Here is a 22,295-nt window from a genome sequence, read left to right on the forward strand (position 1 = left end):
ATTGGAGGGACAGAAGTCTGCAGGGGTTTGAGGGACATTTAAGCTTAGGTAGCTTTGCTGGCTAGTAATCTACCTTCTACTGCAGTGCTCTGTATGTAGCTGCAGTGGGCAGCTGTCCTGCTTCTGATCTCATCTGCTGACTGCTGCAATAACAGTAGTCCTTGTAAGGACTGCTTTTATTTATTTTTTTGTTGTTTTACTACTACTACTACTACTACTATAAGAGCCCAGTGCTATTAGTCTAGCAGTGTTGGGGAGTGGGACTGGTGTGCTAATCTGCTGCTCCTAGTAGTTCAGCAGCACCAACTTTAATTTTTTTTTTTTAATATTCATTTTTTTTTTATTTTACTACCGCTGTAGTAGTGTATAAGTTGACCTTTTAGGCATTATTTGCCCTGTAGGCATTATTTGCACACTGTTTTCTTCAACCCGCCATCTAGCTGTGTGACCTTGTTCACATTCTGTCTAAATATCCATAATATTACCGTCTCCAGAAAAAACACCGGAGTGACTTTTTTCAAGCAGCATTCATATATTTTACGTAATCCGTATCCACCGCTGTAGTAGTGTATACGTTGACCTTGTAGGCATTATTTGCACACTGTTTTCTTCAACCCGCCATCTAGCTGTGTGACCTTGTTCACATTCTGTCTAAATATCCATAATATTACCGTCTCCAGAAAAAACACCGGAGTGACTTTTTTCAAGCAGCATTCATATATTTTACGTAATCCGTATCCACCGCTGTAGTAGTGTATACGTTGACCTTGTAGGCATTGTTTGCCCAGTTTTTTTGGCCGCAGCCACTGAAGCACAGAGGCCAGAAAAAATATGCCATATAAATGCTGAAAATAGTCATTTTTTGCCATACGTTGACTCAACGTATATGGCAAAAAATTACTATTTTCAGCATTTATATGGCATATTTTTTCTGGCAACTGTGCTTCAGTGGCTGCGACCAAAAAAACTGGGCAAACAATGCCTACAAGGTCAACGTATGGCAAAAAATGACTATTTTCAGCATTTATATGGCATATTTTTTCTGGCAACTGTGCTTCAGTGGCTGCAACCAAAAAAACTGGGCAAACAATGTCTACAAGGTCAACGTATGGCGAAAAATTACTATTTTCAGCATTTATATGGCATATTTTTTATGGCAACTGTGCTTCAGTGGCTGCGTCCAAAAAAACTGGGCAAACAATGCCTACAAGGTCAACGTATGGCAGTTGTTTAAAGAGAACAGTAGATTACTAGCCAGCAAAGCTACCTAAGCTAAAATGTCCCTCAAATCCCTGCAGACTTCTGTCCCTCCAATACAGAGCAGTATCAAGCAGATTACTAGCCAGCAAACTTACTATCATCTGTCCCTGAAATCACTAACAGCTCTCCCCCTACACTATCTCTTCCAAGCACACACAGGCAGATTTTTCAGATACATTTTTGCCCTTGATCCCCCTCTGGCATGCCACTGTCCAGGTCGTTGCACCCTTTAAACAACTTTAAAATCATTTTTCTGGCCAGAAATGTCTTTTCTAGATGTTAAAGTTCGCCTTCCCATTGAAGTCTATGGGGTTCGCGAACCGTTCGCGAACCGCTCGCATTTTTGCGCAAGTTCGCGAATATGTTCGCGAACTTTTTTTCCGACGTTCGCTACATCCCTACCTCAGATTGCTCACAACATGTGCCATGGCAGCCATGCACTGACCGATTGTTCAGGTATCTGACCAATCATCCCACAAGCCAAATTGATGGATACCAGTACAGTCTACATAAATCATTTGGGAGGACTGAAGGCCAGAGAGAATGACATTATTCAGGATGAATGATTATTTGCTGTTCTAGATATTCCAGTGGCATGGGAACATATGGTATAGCTTTAAATATTTACATCAATATACAGCATAAAGCGCTGTAATTGTCTTATCATTAAACGGGTATTTCACCTTTAAGTTAAGTCTTAGTATGTTATGGAATGCCCTGTTCTTATTCATTTTAGTTTTTATTTATTATCGTTCGGTTCTGTCCCTCTCCTATTCATGTTCCAGTCCCTCATTCACACCACTTTTCTGTTGCTAGGGTAAACTAGCTGCTGAAATTTCAAACTGAAGAGCTTCTGGACAAAAAGCGAAATAACTCAAAACCATAAAAAAATTAAGATTAATTGCAGATTGCCTCAGTATTATATAGCACCAACAAATTCACACAGCTCTTTTACAGAGATTGTTCATCATTCACATTCAGCCCTACCTCAGTGGAGCCTACCAATTAACCCTTTTTTATGTTTTTTTTTATAGGAAATAAGAGTAACTAGAGCAAACCCACACAGTGACACATCACAGTCAGAAATTTAACTCAGGCAAGGCTGCAGTAAGCCACTGTGCTCACTGTCTACATCACACTAACAGTTAATTTAAAGGTGAACTAGCCCTTTAATAAAGTGTTCATCATGATTGTTGGGGTTAACCATACATTGTGTTCTCCGTCCTACATATAGTGGCATATTTGTTTGCAAAGTGTTTTACCTCATCTTTTGTATCCCATTGTTTTATCTTGTGGATTTCTGAATGTCTCCCTTTATTCTTGTGATCTTTCCTAAATAGCGGCACTGTCTGGGTGAAGCTTTACATAAATCCATCAGCAATGTAAGTCGTCTGCACTTACAGCATTTACATAAGGCATGCCCGCATCATTATTTGGCTGCAGCCTGTTTCTAAATTGCTTGCTGCCTTCTAACAACTTGCCAGCACTTGTGTACATTCAGAATTAAGAGCATCGTCTTTAATTCGTCTTCACTAAAAGTATTGGAAATCTATATCCCTGGAAGCGGATTGGCTACGAAAGATTGATTGCTGTGAGCACCAGCATACAGTACAGCCATCAAGCTTTTAAATTCTATTTTTGCCATTTGTATAGCATATGCAGCATTCACTGTGCAATAATACACCACTCTACGTGCCTGTATAAGAGCCTGCTAGAAAAGCATGACATTACTGCATTCAGCTCAATTTACTGAAATTGTGTGCTTCTATAGTTTTATTATAAGAAATTCGTTAATAAGAGTTGTGCTGCAAAATTATTTTTTGGATATTTTTTAAACTTGTATCATTAATACTTCAAATACAGTACTCGAATGTATTCATATCAATCAAATGTGAAGACATTGGTTGAAAAAAAGGGGTGCACCTAGAAATAACTACGTCTTCCTTAAATCATCATTGACATGTCTCTGTGAAAAGCAAGGTCCTTAGTTTGGCGTTCTGTGTGTTTATTCCACCTCATTTACACATAAATATGTAAATGTTTTCAGGATTTAATGAATCTTGTTTCTTACGTGTGTTGGTTTATGCAGCCAGGGAAATGTTACTTTTCTGAATTATATGTCAGAATTTATTTGATGCCAAGAGGAAATCCATCTTCAATGAAAAGCAGTGATTTAAAAGATTATGGCCTGTCACATTTACAACTTCCTCAATTTTTCCCACCTCCAATACCTCCAGTACTTTTATTTTTTATAGAAGACTTTCAGGTTTTCTGGCAATGCTCATATTCCATCTTATACTATGTTATACTACTCCAGCTTATACTAACCATTGGCAAGTAGTCTTTGGTTAATAAGAAAAGGCAAAATTGTAAATTTCCAGTGACCAGAATGATTGGGAGATGGATACTCATACTGGCTGTGTGTTATTGACAAAGATGCAGGGAGTGGCATACTTTTCCTGTACAAGTTTAAAACTGTGTTTTTGGTATTTTGTGTGATGTTGCGATCACTAAGGATAAGTATGAAACTAGGGTGAGCTAGCACCCTGATAATGCTCGTTCATATATGTGTAACATGTCAGGCTTTGTACCTCAATAATGGGCTTTGCTAGTGCTGTATTGTTTAAATAGGCACCTGTAGGTCTGTGCCTCAAAACCTATTCTTAACCCCTAAGAGACGGGGGTAGCCTGGCCTGATCAATATCATGGAGGAAACTTATATTTTTATATGTAAACTCGCTTTTAGGTGCATTCTTTTTCAAGTTTATGGGACATATATATTAAGTAGTGGTAATTTTTGTCAAGAAGTAACAATGTATTTTCTTGAGGGAATGATTCATTCCATAATTGTCCCAGCATGCAATACGCACTGGGGAGCAACAATTCTGAGATGTAATAGTGCTGATGCTGAGCAGCGTTGTGCACCATCATTCATTGTCCCCACGGTTAAGATCAATACCTGAAGCTGGACACAGGGAAATGTCTGTAGGTATTTATTTCTGAAAACATAAATGATAAAGTGTATCGAACTGTACAGCAGTGAACATTTTATAAATGTTTAATTTTCATTTTAATTGTACTTGAATATGCATTGTGTTGTAGATATCACTTCTTAAACAGAACTTAGAGATGCAGATATGCCAGTCCCAGAGTGCTTTGCAGCACCTGCAGTCGCAATTCAGCAGTGAGCGCCAGCGTCTCACTCGGGAGCTTCATGAGCTTGAGGAAGAGCATCAGCAGAGGCAGACGTCCCTTCAAGAAGCTCACATCATTGCATTCCAGACTATGGAAGATGCAAAGGCTCAGAAACAAAAGGTAAGTCTGATATCAAATCAATTTCAAGTGACAATGTGATGGTTGTATCTAGTGGCTGCATCTTCCACTATGAACATGTAATAATAAAAATATCATAATTTCAATGTTTTGTGCAAATTAAAAAATATTTCTGTTCAATCGAATGTTATAAAAATTGGTATATACATAAAAAACAATACTTATATCACACTATTTGGGCATTCTGCTATGTAACATTTGATAAAGTACAGTTAAACAATATTTGAACTGCACCATTTTATCACTGGTTATATACTTAAATTATATTGTTCTAATTTGTGTAGGTTTCATTGTTTCCAATGTCGTAGTTTATTAAAACGAACGTTTTTTTAGTTTTCAATTAACAAACTATTTGGAAGGTTTCTTATTTGTATATAATAATTAGGTATGTTATAGTCTAAATGGCTCATTTACAAAGATGTGAGTGCTGGTGTGCTAAGGGCTATGATAGGCAAAGTGTTTTCATTACCTGCACAGGGATCCTATTGAAGAGCTTTCGGACTCAAGCAATCTATTACTTTAGTCCATATGTGCCATCCTTGCAAATCATTTAATTAAATTTGATTACTAGGATAAGCATGCCATGACAATTCTTTGTAATATGCCAATCAGAATGTTCCTGAGAAAGACTTCTGAAGAAATTCAGAGAAATATAAGGGTTGGTTTCCCTATGCTGCTGTTCATTATAACATACCTTTTAGGATCTCGAAGAACGATTGCATCAAAAATACTCAGAGGAGCTTCAGAGTGTAAAGGATGCACACAAGCAGGTTATGGATGTTCTTCGACTTGAGATGGAGCAAGAACTTCAGACTCTGCGTTTTGAATTAGAAGATGAGGGAAAAGCAATGTTAGGTAACACTGAACACAAATTCTAATAGCAAGTATAATAGAAAAATAATTCAAATATGTTAAATAAAATTGACATCAGCACCTTTTAATATCTCATGCCCACAAATTCAATTTTACCTCATATTTGTCTACCAGAAATGGAGATTCATACCACTTTCACAAAATATAATTACATGCAGCAGTCTTGAAGTGTTCAACAGATAATGCCCCTGGAAATACAAACTTTTAAGGATATCCTCATCCAACAGTGTTAACTGGAAAGGGTTTTTAATGGGTTGTTCATTTTAAATGAACTTTTAATATAATGTAGAGAATGCTATTCTGAGACAGTTTGCAACTGTTCATCATTTTTATTACTTGCCGTTTTTTAATTATTTACCTTTTTGTGCAGCAGCTTCCTAGATTGGAATTTTAGCAGCTATCTGGTTGCTAGGGCCCAATTTAACCTAGCAACCAGGCAGTGGTTTGAAAGAGACACAGGAATATGAATAGATGAGAGCCTTAATAGGAAGATATGTAATAGAAAGTAACAATAAAATTGTAGACTCGCATGGCATAATTATTTTGCTGCTGGTGACCATCATTTGAAAGGTGGAAAGTCAGATGAGAAAGGCAAATAATTCAAAGATTAGACAAAATAAAAAAATTATGAATACCGAACCGAATACAAATCCTAATTTGCTTACACAAATTAGGGGTGGGAAGGGGAAAACATGTTTTACTTCCTTAATTGTGACAAAAAGTCACGTGATTTTGCTCCCCGCCCCTAATTTGCATATGCAAATTAGGATTCAGTTCAGCCGGGCAGAAGGATTAGACCGAATCCTGCTGAAAAAGGCAGAGTCCTGGCCGAATCCCGAACCGGATCCTGGTGCATCACTAAAAGTTGCTAATAATAGGACATTCTATAACATACTAAAAGTTAACTTGAAGGTGAACTGCCCCATTAATTGAAGGACTTCTCCCTGAGGGGATCACTTTTAGAATTTTTCAGTACAGTAAAATCATTTTGATTTTAGATCTGCTGCCATTTACACTTACATTTTACAGAGTACTGACAGTGAGCTCTAACACCTCTCTGAATTAGTAACCACAGTTGCAAGTTGAAATGGAGGGTTAACATGTCTGGAGACTCTTTTCTGCTCTCCGATGCATTGTTTCTTCCCCTTTGATTTTTTACCCAAGTTTAATTACATTGTTATATTTTATTCAATTTGGATCTGGTTAGAAGTGAAAACAATAGTATTACTAATACTTTTTTAGCATCACTGCGCTCTGAACTTAACCACCAGCATGCAGCCGCCATTGACCTTCTAAGGAACAATCACCAACTGGAGATGGATGCAGCTACAATAAACCTAGAGAGGCACAAAGAGATCAACAGGCGGCAGGTAAAATATGAACACTATATATCTGCAGTCACTATCTATGTATTGTTATATGTATTTGCAAAATAATTTATTTTTTCTTGTATAATGGACTTAATACTAACTCTAAACAACCATGAAATGTGAATGTATAAACTGGCAAACTGCTGAGTAAGAACTTTATCAGAATCCTACTATGAAAGACTGCTTTTCTACAGCTAATTGCAGGAAAAAAAGTCAGAATGGCTCTGCAACCATCCAGTGACGAATAAATTGCAACTGTTGCGGTGCACACGGGGTGTATTTATGGCAGAAAACACTCATAATTAAATTTTTAGGGCAATATCTACCCCATGTGTAGACTGACAGGTAGTAGAGTGTGACATGGATCTGTTTTTTTTCTGGTGCTGATTTTATACCAGCAGATAAAATGTTATGTGTGCCATTAGCCTACACATGCTGTCTTACAACACTTAACAGTCATCCATTTATTTTTAAGTTTTTCTGTAACACCTATCACCAGTTTATTGCCCCAAATGTCTAACTCCTTATAAAGCATATCCGTGGTTTGTAAATTGACAGAGAAGGAGGTAAAGGATACCTGCCTCCCTTCCCTTTGAGGTGCAATCTCTTTTCTCAGAGAGATTATTGTTTTATATTAGGTACCTATAAAGACCTTTCCTCCCAACATTGGATGTATTGCTTCACGGATACCTTTGATATCGTATTTTATAGACTGTTGATATATGCTTATATGATAATGCAATAACAGCTGCACCGCCACAGCTTCAAGATCACTCCTATAGAGCTTAGTCTTCCTACCCATTCTTCGCGGAATCACCAGAAAAGCCCGAAATGTTGGGATTATCGTACGACAGGTATTTTCAAATTGCAAATAGGACCTCTCCCATTGACTTCTACAGAACCTAGACAGGTTGAAACTGGACTATTTTCGTATTCAGACTTTTTGCATCTTCGGGGTATAATAAATCTAAAAGAAATTTGAGGGTGGGAAATTTGGATTTTATAGTAAAAAAAAACTAAAAATATTTGAGTTTTTTTGCCTTCAGACTTTAATAAATAACCCCCAAAACCTTTTTCAACAGATGTTCCATTTAGTATTATCATCAATTGCAAAGCCAACTATCTAATTTGCAAAGCCAAATGTGAAACAGTTAGTTAGACAGTTTAATAAACAGAGCCACCTATAACACCTAACTAAAACTCATTTAATAGGGAATACAGGTCATATTAAAAAAAGATATGTTCTTCCTGCACGCATAACTTTATGTATTTTCTTTTTGCTGCCTGGACTGATAGGAGTGTGAGCTTTTGGGGCAAATAACAGATCTTCAGGATAAAATGAGGCATCAGGAACAACATGCATCTGAACTTAACAAGCAGCTGGTGGCATTAAAAGAGAACATGAACTCGCTAACCAAGGAGCTGGACTTTAAAGGAAAGGAGATCCTTTGCGTACGCAGTGAAGCCAACCAGCAGATTAGGTACTTCCACATACATTCCATATAATTCTACTTTAGACCTTACAAAGCCACACTTCATGTCTATTCACTGAAATCAAAGTTATGACCATTAGAGTTGTGTTTGTGGACATCACACTCATGAAAATGCATCAATAATGTTTAAAAATATGTATATTTAATTTTAAACAAAGGGTACACGAACAAGATTTAAACAAGAAACACAAGGAAGACCTGAATGACCTAACATCGGCCCACATCAGGGAGAAACAAATTTTAATTGCAGAAATGACAAAGAATCAAGCACTTTTCATGGAAAAAAATTCTGCATTGCAAAAGTCGTAAGTTTGAGTGACATGCTTTGGAATATCTTTAACTAATCCTAGCTAAACTACACCAATCAAAGTAATACTAACATCTCACTCTAACAACTGCTTGGCTATCCTGCTGTGAGAAGTCAGAATAACAGAAATCATTGAAATGTATCAATGCCAAGGCTGTTCCACATACGTTGTAGCATCTTCAGCTATCTTGATTTTAAGTCTTTGAAACACTTGGGTCTCTGTTTTTTAAGGTGAACTGTCCCTATTAATTTGTGAGTAGATCATCCTAACCATTTTTTGCAGCTGGGACTAACATGCTAACATTTCTCTCATTTGTTGTGAGGAGGACCCTGTGGTAAAGCAGTTTTCATGAAAAGGTCAATCTGACCTTAACTTGCTTAGGAAATAACTGATATGTGCCAATTCCCTGTCATAGACTTGGATATCACTTTAAACAATACTGCTTTCACTTGAAACTGATATTGAAGCAGCATAACTACCTTTCCTTTGTTTATTTTAACTACTTATCTATACAGCTACATTGCCTCCAAATACTATAAGGGCTTATTTGCAATCACATGCACATTTCATTTGCTCTTGCTTGTAGTTATATTTACTAGCATCATGCACCAATTGAATTGCACACATTTGAAGAACATCTCCCACGTAGGGACTACTATTTTGGGAGCTCTTCACACAGGAGGGGTAGGAGCAGTCCTGGAAGAGGGGTGAATAAAAGCGAAGGGATGCTATGTGTGCCGTGTGTAGCGTGATGTGTTAAAAATAAGCCACTCCTTCAATTATAAGTCATACCTACTGTTATAATAAGCCTCGCCCACCAACACTTTCTGGCTTCAGCTACTTTAAAGCAAAGCCATTTTGCTATTTCTTTTGTCTGAACAGTGGGATGCCCAGAATGCATAGATTGACCTAATTATGTGGTCTGTAGGGACCCAAAATTAAAATTGTGCACATGACTTTCCTTGGTTGCCAATTCAGCTTCTGCAAACACAGTACTGTGTATTGTGTGTCATAACACAGCACAACCCAGCATATTTTATATTACCCCACATAGGTCATTCCCTCACCATTCCTTAATCTGCTACTTAACACTTCTCCATCTCTTCTATACTTTTCTCCCAGCAAAATTTTATCTCTTCTATATGCTCTATTTCCTTGTGCTTTTTAACCTCTCTAATTTATCTACATGCAGAAATGGAGAGGAGCTCAGCTATTACAATAAAAAAGTTGCTATTTCACAAAAATAAAGAAGTGGAGGCATGGCATCCCCCCAATTCCAGCACTGGGTAGGAGGTGTATTGCATATAGTCAAGCCAGGAGTGCTGAGGAAGCAAAACACTAAGGAGCCCTCTATTAACTTCCTTTATATAGCAGGGACTTCCTTGTGGTCAGTGTCGGTGGGCCACGGTGTCAGTGGGCCCTCATGCTGCTAATCATTTGGCCTGTTTCATGGCCATTCCCTATTTCTATGAGAACAAAGGTGCTAAATAGCATTTAATGAAAGGAGAATAGGGGTTGATTGAGGAGATGAAGAATAATAGTACTGAGAGTGGGCCCCTGGTCTAAGGTTTTATGGTGGGCCCCTGGTCTAAGTGTCCCAGTCTGACACTGCTTGTGGTCATTAGCAGGACACTCTCATATGACTAGAAGACAATTTCATATTACAGATACAATGTATTTTTCCTGTCCAGTGATTAGTGATTGGGCCCTGGAGTACACATACTTGTCCTTCCCATTATACCAGCATCTTTTCTTGAGTGCAAATAGTTTAGAAATTAACCCTACATTTTAAAATGATTTGTTGATATACAGTTTCATGACATGGACTCGTGTTTAATTTTTCAATTTCATGGTTTAGTATTTTTCACACAAAACACCAATTTTGCATTTATTGTGTGGTAATTTTTTTTGTACGTCACATAAGGTTATTTTAAGGGCAAGGCAACCCCAAAATAGAAATTTGTCAAATAAAAAGAATTCTAAGCAACTTTCCAGTACATTTTCGGTTACAAATAACTTAAGAACCATAGAAAATATGTAATGAATTGATATGGCAAATTTGCTTGTTTTCGTTTATTAGGCAATTTTTTATTTTGGGTTTGACTTGTCCTTTAATCATATGATTCATGTGCAATGCTGCATGCTGTGAGCAAAGTGCAAAAAAAAGGCTACAATTGGATGGGGCGTGGGGCGTTGTGCAAATAGCTGCAGGACTCTGTGCTCTATTTCAGAACACAAAGACCTGTGGACTGTGCAGTGAATGGAACGCTGCCTGTGTTAGGGGCAGGTCTGGGGAGATACACGAGCCTCCTACTCTGCATTGGGCCCTGAGCTGCACAGCCTCATGCTGTACTCTTTACTGTAGAGTGCAACATCCAGGTGTACACAAGGGATTGAGCCCCTTAGTGCACTTGCACCTCTCGGGGGCAAGAATGACCCCTATTAGGATTAATTCTGGAGGTCTGGGTAGATGTGAAAGCGTACTCTATAATCTTTACTATACTGTTTTATTTGAGATGCAGAGCCAGCACTGGGGACCATATCACTGAATCCTGTATGTGTCAGGCAAACCCCCTGTAAAATAGATTGCATGCATATAAAAAAATCATAAAGTCTACCTTTTCAGAATAACAAACGTGCTCCCATATAAATGCCTTATTAAACTGAGGTTATGGGAGTGATCTAAGCCAAAGCACTATCTATTTGGAGTGTGTATTATCTCCACGTTTACCTTCACAATTGAATGTTTACTGCTAGGTTAATTGGCTCCTAAGGGAACTGACCTGATTGGGTGTGCTTGTGATGGGGAAATGAGATTGAAAGCTCCACTGGGGCAGGGACCAATGTGAATGATTGCACATACTCCATATAACTATGTATAATGTATTGGTTGTTTATAAATAAAATATAACCATATATATTTAAATAAGCTTCCAGTGCAGAATTCCCTAATCCCAAAAATCACTGCAGTGAATATTTATAAAAATATAAAACCAACAATATCTAGTGCTACTTGTAGTTGAGGTGAGGGGGGTATAATTCACTTGTAAATGTTTTTCCACTTTTGAAGGTTAACAGAAATGGAAGAAAAATATCAAAACAGAGAGTCTAGGCCAGAAGACCTTCAGATAATTTCTGAGCTAAAAGACATGGTAACCGAGCGGGATCAGCTCATCAAGAAACTAATTGTAAGACTTTCTCTTTTCTTTTGTACCTACAAATTACAAAATGAAAATGGCTTTAAACATTCAGTAATCTTTAACTGCCCTACAGTTCATGAATTATAGCTTGCATCTTTTATTAACCATGGGAACGCTCTTAAACGGACAATTTGTGTTTAAAATATTAATACAGTAGGTGTTTGAAAGCAATTTTGTGGATGTTTAAAATCACACAGCATGAAAAGATTAGCTAATGTGGCACCATTTATATATCCACAGGATGACAAGAAGTTTTACCAGCTAGAGCTAGTGAACCGGGAGACCAACTTCAACAAAGTATTCAGTGCTAGTCCTAACGTTGGGGTGATAAACCCTTTAGTAAAGGTATGGATCCAGTAAATCTATTACAGGCCTTATTCAGCCTGTTGATTAATTTGTCCTTTTCCATTCAATTCAATGGAATGTTTATTTAAATGTAGTAAATTACATTTTATTAATCTTATTTAAATTTAGTTTTAAGTTTAATTTAAATAATTTCAATGTGGTAGCTTGCACAAGGGCTTTGTCTGTACAGGTATGGGACCCATTATCCAGAAAGTTCCGATTTACAGTATGTTTAAATGATTTGTAGTAGATTTTTTTATGGAAAACCTCAGTTCCTGAGCATTCTGGATAACAGGTCTCATACCTGTAAACTCATTCCCATCAACAACATAAAAACTTTGAATAGGAAGGGAATTACACAAACACAGTGCAGTCTACTTTCTACTTGAGATTTCTGCCCTGTGGAAGTTTTACTAAAGGCTGATTTTGCAGTTCTGCCCCAAGGGAAAAATGTGACAAAGGTCAATGTTTCAGAGTTTTAGTAAATCTGCCCCATAGTGATATCTATCATAGTGACCAAAAGTGTAATACTAAGCTTTGGTGACTCTACAAACCTCACAACAATAGATGTGAGATAGTGGGGAAAGCACATCTGAGAAGAAACTGCACTCTTACAAATACTTTGTAAGTTCCAAAGGAATCATTACCAAATGGACAGCAAAGTTCAGTCTACCTCCACCTGTTTAGGGTATATGCACATGTTAGCAAAAAGCAATTTATAACCATGTTTTGACATCAAAACATGGGTAAACCAATAGGTAAAAAACAAAGATAATTGCTAAATGCAATACAAATTGATCAAGGACTAATCTTATTGTGTTCCAAGTTTATCTCAGTACCTATGAATATAAATCCAAACCCAATGGGGTAACATGTTAACAAGTTAACCCAATGTTCCTGTGCAGTGGAACAAAAAGAGCTTACCGTACATCAAATGCAGTCAAAGAGTTAGAATAGGGTCAGAAAGAGGAGAAAACACCAGCTAAATTTATTTTCACCCTTTCATAAATAAAAATCAAATGCATAGAGCGCTCACTATTGTGAATTCTCTTTTACTGTGATAAATATGTGATAAATATAGTGGAATTACACTCTTTTTATTTCTGTGGAATTTTTAGAGACATATTAACGGTTAATGGTTTGGGTTGTTTAATAAACCCATAATAAAAATGGACTAAAACATGATTGGAATGATTTTTTAACATATCGGATGCAACCATTACCTTAAGTGAGTTTTAAATTCCCTCTAGGATGTATAAATGCTGTTAAATTGTCATCTTCATGAATATAAATGTCATGGAAATTTGTTTAATGCGCAGAAAGGATTCATTCCTGCAGCTGAGTGTTGCAAAGTAGAAACCTCACATCTGTTGTTTTTAATACAGCAAAAGAAGAAGAATGATAAATCCACAAACAGGTTTGTGAGTGTCCCTAACCTAAGTGCTCTGGAATCTGGTGGAATGGGAAATGGACATCCAACCCGCCTGGAGCCCATTCCTAACTCCCCCATCCACGATATTGAGTTCAACGGCAGCAAGCCACTTCCACAGCCCGTGCCACCCAAAGAGGTGAAGACCTTAATGAGGTGAGCACTGCTGCACTGGTCATTCCGTGACTGGTCAGGGAAGTGCAGGACTTCTGGCAGAACCTCAAATATATATGCCAATGGCAGCTGCAACCTCTTTTTAGAGCTCCTTTTGTATAAGTGCTTAATAGTATTTACATTTGCTTTTGAAATGTTCTTATGGCCAGTGTATGTTCATTGTGTTTGTTTTATGCACTTGCACATTTAAAAGCATGCATGTCTTTACCCATAATAAGCTGCATATTTTAGTTAAATATAGAGGAATGATTTATTTGGCATGTTCTGGAATGGCTCTATTTCTGTTAATTAAAGACAAAGAATTTAAATGAGCTTTGGCATGCTTTGGGATGTTGTGGTTAAGTTCATAGTGAAATGTAGTTGGTTACATGTTAGCATGCCTTTAAACACATGAAACGTACAGCTCTCTACGGGTGGAAATGCCAAACAAGTTAATTTAGATGTAATTTTCCTTTGGATATCCAAAAGAATGGCACTTATTGTTATCTAAGATATATTTCCTACTTCATTTTACTGCTTATGTTATACCCTCAGGCCGCCATCTAGTGATAATATGTTAAATCACTAAATGTGTATAAAATATGGCCGCATGTCTGTATGTGTATTGTTTTTATACAGTCTACTTGTACTATGTATGCAGGCCTGTGTGATTTGACAATACATTAATGGTACAGACTGTGCAATGAATAAAAGGTAAACACAATACAGTTACCAGGATTAAGTGTCATACCCTGAGACTCAGAAGGAGAGAGGCTATAGTTTCTTATATTCACCCACACATTTCTTTGAGTATGTGCACATTAATTGACCTCCACAATCCATCAGACCAACTTTTCAGAAATACATCACCATCCATGAGTTCAATACTTTAAAAAAAAAAAACAGCTACCTCAGATTATAGCTCTTCTGTGCTATAAAGGCTATTACAATTTGGATGGTGAAGTATTTTATTCTTAACAAGAAATATAAATTGTTTTCAGTATAAAGGCATCCCTCTGCATGCATTCAAATAACTTACAGTCAACTTATTCCTAATTTATATACTGTTATATATAGATGTTTGTTAATCTTATTTCAATTGCAATCTGACCCTAGAAATCCCTAAATTATTTTGCATCCATGGCAGCACAGTTGCACAAATTTATCTTTACAAAGACCAGTTTAGACAAAGTTTGCCCTGGATATGAGCAAACATTGAGCTAAATCACTGTGACAGAACAGCAGCATATTTACAGTATACAGAATATCACACCATTTAAAAAAAACACCTAAATTCTGGCACCAGTTGTATTTCTGCCCCCAGAACAAAGGTGTACGAGTTTCTAATGAATCTGTTGTTGCTGGAATCTTCTTCTTACCGTCCATTAATGCTTAATGAGCACATGCTCATGTTTGTAGGCGTTATAAAACTGAAGATTGAGAAGGGGTCTTTAAATAGTAGAGTGATTACTAACAACTTAAAGGAAGAGACCCAAGTGCACCACCCTGAGCCCTCAGCACGGGGAGCGAGTAAACCGTATAAAAAACATATAAAGCAGGCACTCAAAATGAGGGCATTCTTCCTCCAGGCAGTTGTGATAAAGTAGAAAAAGTTTATTATGTCCACATCCTTACGCGTTTCGTGTTACAAACATTCATATAGGCCGTGCCTATGACTACGTGTTTGTAACACGAAACGCGCAAGGCTGTGGACATGATGAACTTTTTCTACTTTATTACAACTGCCTGGGGGAAGAATGCCTTCATTATGAGTGCCTGCTTCATATGTTATTAGGCATTATAAAACTGTTTGACTAAATCCCACTAAGAGATAAGGACCAAAGTAAAATCATCGTACCTACTCTAAAACCTCCAGTAAGGTTAACATTGTAGTTGCTAGGCCATAGAACTCCATCTTCACTTTTCTGTGCACTGCAGCATTCACTGGTATATTTATAGTATGCCTAATGCCACCCCTTTTAGCAGCTCTAATTTCCCCCCAATGTAAATCTTATGGGAATTGCAAGGAAACATCATTGCCTTGTTGTTTATGTGAATACCATTGATATTTACAGTTCACCAACAGGAATAAAAGAAATCAAACTAATCAGATGTTTCTTTGAAATATCTTTTTAATGCATGATTATGTGATGTGGCTAACCCAACAGTGGGCAGAAGACAGAGATGTGTTCTTAGTTTCCTTTCTTTAGCTTTCATGGGAAAGTGATCTAATCTACAAACTCTTGGATGTTCAGAATTAATGCACAACAAGAAAGAAAATAACTTTCATTAAACTGTCCAAAAACATGTTTTTTTGTTGTTGTCACCTGATGCAAGGGGTTTTGACCCTGCATATAGATGTTATTTTACTTCATTCGTGTAACAGCAAGCAGTACTAAGTATGTTCTATTCTGTTACTCATTGAATTCACAACCCACAGAGCTTACAGTCAAAATTAGAACCTTAAAGGGGTTGTTCACCTTTAAATTAGCTTTGAGTATCAGGTATAGAGTGATAGTCTGAGACAATTTACTATTGGTTTTCATTTTTTTATTCTTTGTGGTTTTTTGTTATTTAGCTATTAATTCAGCAGCTCTCCAGTTTGCCGTCTCAGCAATCTTGTATCTAGGGTTCAATTTACCCTAGTAACCATGGACTTATTTGAATAAGAGATTGGTGTATGAATAGGAGAGGCCTGAATAGAAATACGAGTAATAAAAAGTAAGAATAACAATAAATTTGTAGCCTTATTAGAGCATTTGTTTTTTAGATGAGGTCAGTGACCCCTATTTGAAAGCTGGAAAGAGTCAGAAGTCAGAATAATTTAAAAAAAAACGTCAAAAATAGCGCTATACAAATAAAAATATACATACATACAAAAATAAATAGTGATGGCCAATTGAAAAGTTGCTTAGATTTAGCCATTCTATAACCTACTAAAAGTTAACTTAAAGGTGAACCACCTCTTTAAATTATAAGATATTTGGCAATTCCTTCCCATCTGTCCAATACAGAATCGCACACCTGTTACGCTTAGGAGAATGTTCTTATGCATGTGAACTGCATGGATATAACCTTCCCATTAATTGTTCCTGTGTGTTTGTTTTCTGCAGTGACACCTTATCCAGTGATTTGATGTTTATTATTCCCTTTAATCAGAACTGGAAATACTTTCCCTTACCTGATCGGCATCATTTCAGAGACAACTTCATAAATATAAGAACATGTATGTTAGAGCATGTTATTAATTGCTTTAAAGGAACAGTTCAGTGTGAAAATAAAAATTGTGTAAATGGATAGGCTGTGCAAAATAAAAAATGTTTCTAATATAGTTAGTTAGCCAAAAATGTAATATATAAAGGCTGGAGTGAACAGATGTCTAATAAAACAGCCAGAATCCAACTTCCTGCTTTTCAGCTCTATAACTCTGAGTTAGTCAGCGACTTGAAGGGGGACCACATGGGTACATTTCTGTTCAGTGAGTTTGTAATTGACCCTCAGCATTCAGCTCAGATTCAAAAGCAACTGATATGTCCCATGTGGCCCCCTGAAGTCTCTGATTGGTTACTGCCTGGTAACCAGGGTAACCAGTCAGTGTAAACCAAGAGAGCTGAAAAGCAGGAAGTAGTGTTCTGACTGACATGTTATACATCAAATCACTCCAGCCTTTATACATTACATTTTTGGCTAACTAACTATATTAGAAACATTTTTTATATTGCACAGCCTATCTATTTACACAGTTTTTATTTTTACACTGAACAATTCCTTTAACAGAGCAAACTAGATGATCACTGCTGCACAGAAAGCCCATGGTTTTTTTTAAACCATTTGTGTTTGGGCTACCTAGTAAGGAGTATACATTGCCAATGGTGCAGATCAGTATATTCTGACCCTAGTATCATAGCTCTATCATCTCTTTAAAGGAGAAGGAAAGTCTTCTTACACTTTGGGATGCCAAATGTTAGGCACCCCAAGTGATTGTATTGACTTACCTGAAACCCTGGGCCGGTGCTCCTATCTGCAGAAAACTGCACCGGACTGGGGTTATAACATTGAGCACCACAGAGCAATCCTTTTCCTCTTTCTTCGCACGGCTGCACATGCGCAGTAGAGCGAAAAGCCAAACTTTAACTAAAAATTTGGCTATTTCGTTCAACTGTGCATGCGTCTGCCCCGGGAAATTTGAAGAAAGAAGCCAGAAGAGAAGCCCTCTGTGGTGCTCACTGGAATAACCACGGGCCAGTGCAGATTTCTGCTGATAGGAGCACAGGCCCGGGGTTACAGGTATGTAAATACAATCACTTGGGGGTGCCTAACATTTGGCACCCCCAAGTGCAAGACGACTTTCCTTCGCCTTTAAAAAGGAGGCTTAAAAGAGGGACAGCAAAATCTACAGTAAGGACAAAATGCCTTTCCCAGTGAGAGCAGTGTAAGTGGCACTGCTGATGTATTCCAATAGAGTGGATGTACAGAGGTGTCACACAGGGACAATAAACTTGGAAATGAATCATCTCTCATTCAGACTTGCTTTGACTAAAATGCTTTCTGTGTGCTTAATATGTGTGTCTTTCTACCCTCCTGCACATGCTGTGCTGCCACTATTAATGCTCTATAATACGTCTCTCTCTTTCTTTCTGGGATGCAGCCCTCCCCAGACTGAGACCTCACCAGTGGCATCTCCAGACCCTCAGCGTCAGGAATGGTTTGCCAGATACTTCACTTTCTAAGAGACACTATTTGACCGTATTTCTATTTATTTCTATTGTTGCACAGCTTAGACGTGGACTGTGTGTAAAAGCATGACTTTGACAAATCCCGATGTGACCAAACTTTGCCGTGGAACACTGTTTGTCAAACACTGTGAGCAAGTTTTTGTCTTCAATATCAAATGCACTGTAATATTTTAGTCCATTTCAATAACATTCTCATTCCATAAGGTGATCACAGCCATTGTTATACATTAGAATGGATGGCAAAACAATGTGAAGTCAGCAAAATTGCTGCATTACCCAGCTGTCCCCTTCTTTTGATAGTTTCATTGCCATAATGCACCATGTTACTGTGCCAGTGATCGAATGAATCCCATCACAATGAGACGAGGTTATCCTAATGCCTTATAAACACGGGCATCCATGCAAGGCCATAACTGAGGGTCATTGTGCTCTCAGTTTCATTTTATTTCACAATTGGACTGCGGTTATAAAATGTGCCTGGAGTCAGACTATAAGCTTCTGATCGGTATGTATATACTATATATGCCAATTGTAATCCTCTTGTACCAACGTCATAGCCTAAATCCTAGTGTGTTATTTCCTATGGAAGTCACTTTTATATAAAATTATTTTTCTTACACGAAAACATTTGTTTTGGCTGCTGTTTTGTACCGGAGAGGAAAACAACATGAATTATAACATGGCATGATGTGTTTTTTGAGTGCCAATGTCAATAAGTAATACCAGGACACACATATATTCTCTGGTATAAGGAGACAAGTCTCCATCTAGTTTAATCTAAATGAAACAAAGAGCAAAGTCACTGCCACTTAACTGTGTGGACCCAAAGGTAGTTACCTCATTATGTTTCAGGCAAAAATCCGTACATTCCATTTCAGGGTATCAAAATTCTCAGTCATAATCACACATGGCAGATTGAATATAAAAAGACTTCACTCTTTGGTAAATTGTATATTGATAGTTACTCATGGATTTGTGTGGGGGAGGGGCCTGTATTTCCAGTGTCTGACTGGGGGGGGGGGTCCAAGGCCCACTATGACTGGCACCTCATGGGCCCCACATTCCCCATTCCACTGGAATGTTGCTCAAATTAGCATTGTCTGATTATCATAATCCACAAGGATGTGATGAAGTTAGGTGTTGAATGTATTAGCAAGATTGGAGCTTTGAGGTGTTATTTAACCTTATAGGCGAAGTGCCAAAACAGCATTGTATGTGGCAGACAATAGAGGTCTAAGGATGATTGGAGCACCATTCCAGTGTATATATTCCTGAAAAAAAACATCCTATTTACAAGTCATTCTGAATTGAGAATACCAGTTGGATGACTGGTGAAACATCTTCAAGGAAAAAACACAGCAAGTCCAGTTGATTCGACTTATTTCTACATATATATGTTTTGGATTTAAGCCATTTCTCTTACAACTGCCAATTACCCACATTTCTGTGTATTTGTAATTCCTTAACCTTTCTTAGGGCACTATGGCAAGCAAAATGTCTCTTGTGCTACTCTGAAAGCAGTCATCTAAACATGTTCTACGTGCTTACACTTGCACCACTGTAATGAGAACTGCACTAACTAAAAAGTAACAATAACTATATAATTGTAGCCTCACAAAGGGATGGGTTATTTCTGAGTAACCCAGATTGGAAAGCGTGAAGAAGGCAAAAAAAGGCAGCAAATCATTTAAAAGCCACAGTGTAATGAGTGAGACTTTCTATAACACGCTTAAAGGGGTTGTTCACCTGTGAATTAACTTTTAGTATGATGTAGAGAATGATATTCTGAGACAATTTACAATTGGTTGCCATTTTTTATTATATGTGTTTTTTTTTTAGTTATTTAGCTTTTTATTCAGCAGCTCTCCGGTTTGCAATGTCAGTAATATGGTAGCTAGGGTATGACATACCCTAGTAACCATGTATTGATTAGAACAAGAGACTGGAATATGAATAGGAGAGGGCCTGACTGTCAGTCAGCACTGGCGCATTACGAGAAAAAGGGAACATTTATGTGAGCAGGACCAGAAACATGCCAGGTAAGTATAAGGTAATGGGACTGAACAGTAAACCCAAGCAACACAAATCAGATTTCAAGTAGGGTTATTCTGTGTATGGCTTGGAACACAAATGATAATCCTCAAGGTTACCCTGGCCTTGAGTGTTCTTCATTATGGTCTTAACAAAGAAGGGCTGTTTTGTAGTGATTGTCCGAGTCTTTAACATCTGAAAGGCTGCAGGTTGGGTATTTTATTTGGGGAATATGAGCAACTAAGTGGCAGATTTATCAAGGGGTGAATGGAAAATTCGAACTTTGAATTTTCGAATTTTATTATAGTCAAACTTTCAAATTCGACTAGGGAGTTATTCAAATTCAACTAGAGTTTTACAAAAAAATTAAAATTTGATTTGAGTTTTATCATACACTGGCCCTTTAAAAACTCAAATTTGAGTATACGCCACCTAAAACCTGCCGAATAGTTGTTTAAGTCAATGGGAGACGTCCAGGGATCAATTTGGAGTTGTTTGCAGCCTTCCTGACATTCAAATTTTTTTCAGAGAAAAAACTCAAATCAAGTTTTTAAATTTCAAATCTAATTCAATTTCTAGTTTTGGGTCGAACCTATTCACCAGAGCTTTCAAAATTAGATTTTTATAATATCGAGTTTATGGGAGTTGAATTCGAAATTCGACCCTTGATAAAAAGTGTAAGGAATAATTCAATCTGATAACCAACTTGAAAAAATCTACTATTTATAAGTCACATCGCCATATATGGGGCACTTTTTCTCCAAGAGGAGTTGTAGAAAAAAACACAAGCAACTCGTATGGGTCTGGGCTCTGTAAGAGATGTTGCTACATAAGGCCACACGCTGAGTGAAAAGGTCTCAGAATCCGCAACTGCACTTGTGCAACTGAGCACCTATATTTGTAAATAAGCTCCAGGTTAACTAACTCTTCATAATAGAACTGGGTGGATTTTGCAAGTTGTTGTTCTTAGAGATGTGTTTATTTCAAATTATTTATTTCAAATTAAATGAATAAAGTAAATACAAAAAGTTATAGTATGCCTTTAAGTAAGCCAGGTAAACATTTGACAGTGGTACATCTGGTGCGGTTTAGGGGGTTATTTATCAAAGGTAGAGTTTTAGGTTTGTTTTTTATAGCTCGAATGATTTTACTCAAATGGTTTCGAATTTATGAAACAACAAATGTAAAAGACTTGAATCAGTGGTGAAAAACTTGATCAATTTTTCTGCGAAAAATAAACTTGAATCGCTTGAATTTTTTGCACAAATCCACTGAACATGAAGGCTACAAACGTCTTCAAATGGTTCAAGGGACCTCTGTCTGACTTCTACGCGATCTCAATGGGTTTTTAGCTGGTGTATTTTCGGATTCAAGCTATTTCCAGCTATGGGGTATAATCAATCTCGAAAAATTCAAGTTTTTTTTTTTTTAACCCTGAAAAGTTTAGACTGAAAAATATAGTTTTTCAGGTAAGAATCAACTTGATCTTTGATAAATAACCCTCTTAATGTTATATAGAAAACTTGGTGAATCTTGACATTAACAATAATTAGAAAACTATTAAACATATTTTATAAAAATATATTATACATTTTTTTTGCATCAAAGTCCAGTATTTTTTTGTATACATTTTAAAGCCATGTGTAGATTCTTGTTTCTGCGCATAAAACAAGCTCATCAGTGCTCAGTGCAAGTTGTAAAGGAGAAAGTTTCATTTGAGCAATTTGTATTCTACAGTTGTGGGGAGTTGACCAGTGGGCTTTC

At 37.2% G+C, this 22,295-nt stretch overlaps 1 protein-coding gene across 9 annotated transcripts in view; it reads left to right on the forward strand.

The window, feature by feature from the left end:
• fam184a.L (family with sequence similarity 184 member A L homeolog) overlaps positions 1–19,125 on the forward strand; it is a 92,386-nt gene extending 73,261 nt beyond the window's left edge. For 5 of the 9 annotated variants that reach the window (XM_041562249.1, XM_041562247.1, XM_041562246.1 and 2 more), the window contains 10 exons: positions 2,601–2,642; positions 4,363–4,575; positions 5,295–5,448; positions 6,709–6,836; positions 8,133–8,317; positions 8,488–8,634; positions 11,708–11,825; positions 12,078–12,182; positions 13,568–13,767; positions 18,413–19,125. In XM_041562249.1, the coding sequence (XP_041418183.1) occupies positions 2,601–2,642; positions 4,363–4,575; positions 5,295–5,448; positions 6,709–6,836; positions 8,133–8,317; positions 8,488–8,634; positions 11,708–11,825; positions 12,078–12,182; positions 13,568–13,767; positions 18,413–18,494 (1,374 nt within the window). In that variant the 3' untranslated portion in view covers positions 18,495–19,125. 9 annotated transcript variants of the gene reach the window in all.
• The last annotated feature ends 3,170 nt before the right edge of the window (positions 19,126–22,295 follow it).

The sequence above is a fragment of the Xenopus laevis genome, chromosome 5L, assembly GCF_017654675.1.
Source record: "Xenopus laevis strain J_2021 chromosome 5L, Xenopus_laevis_v10.1, whole genome shotgun sequence".
In the NCBI taxonomy this organism is placed as follows: Eukaryota; Metazoa; Chordata; class Amphibia; order Anura; family Pipidae; genus Xenopus; species Xenopus laevis.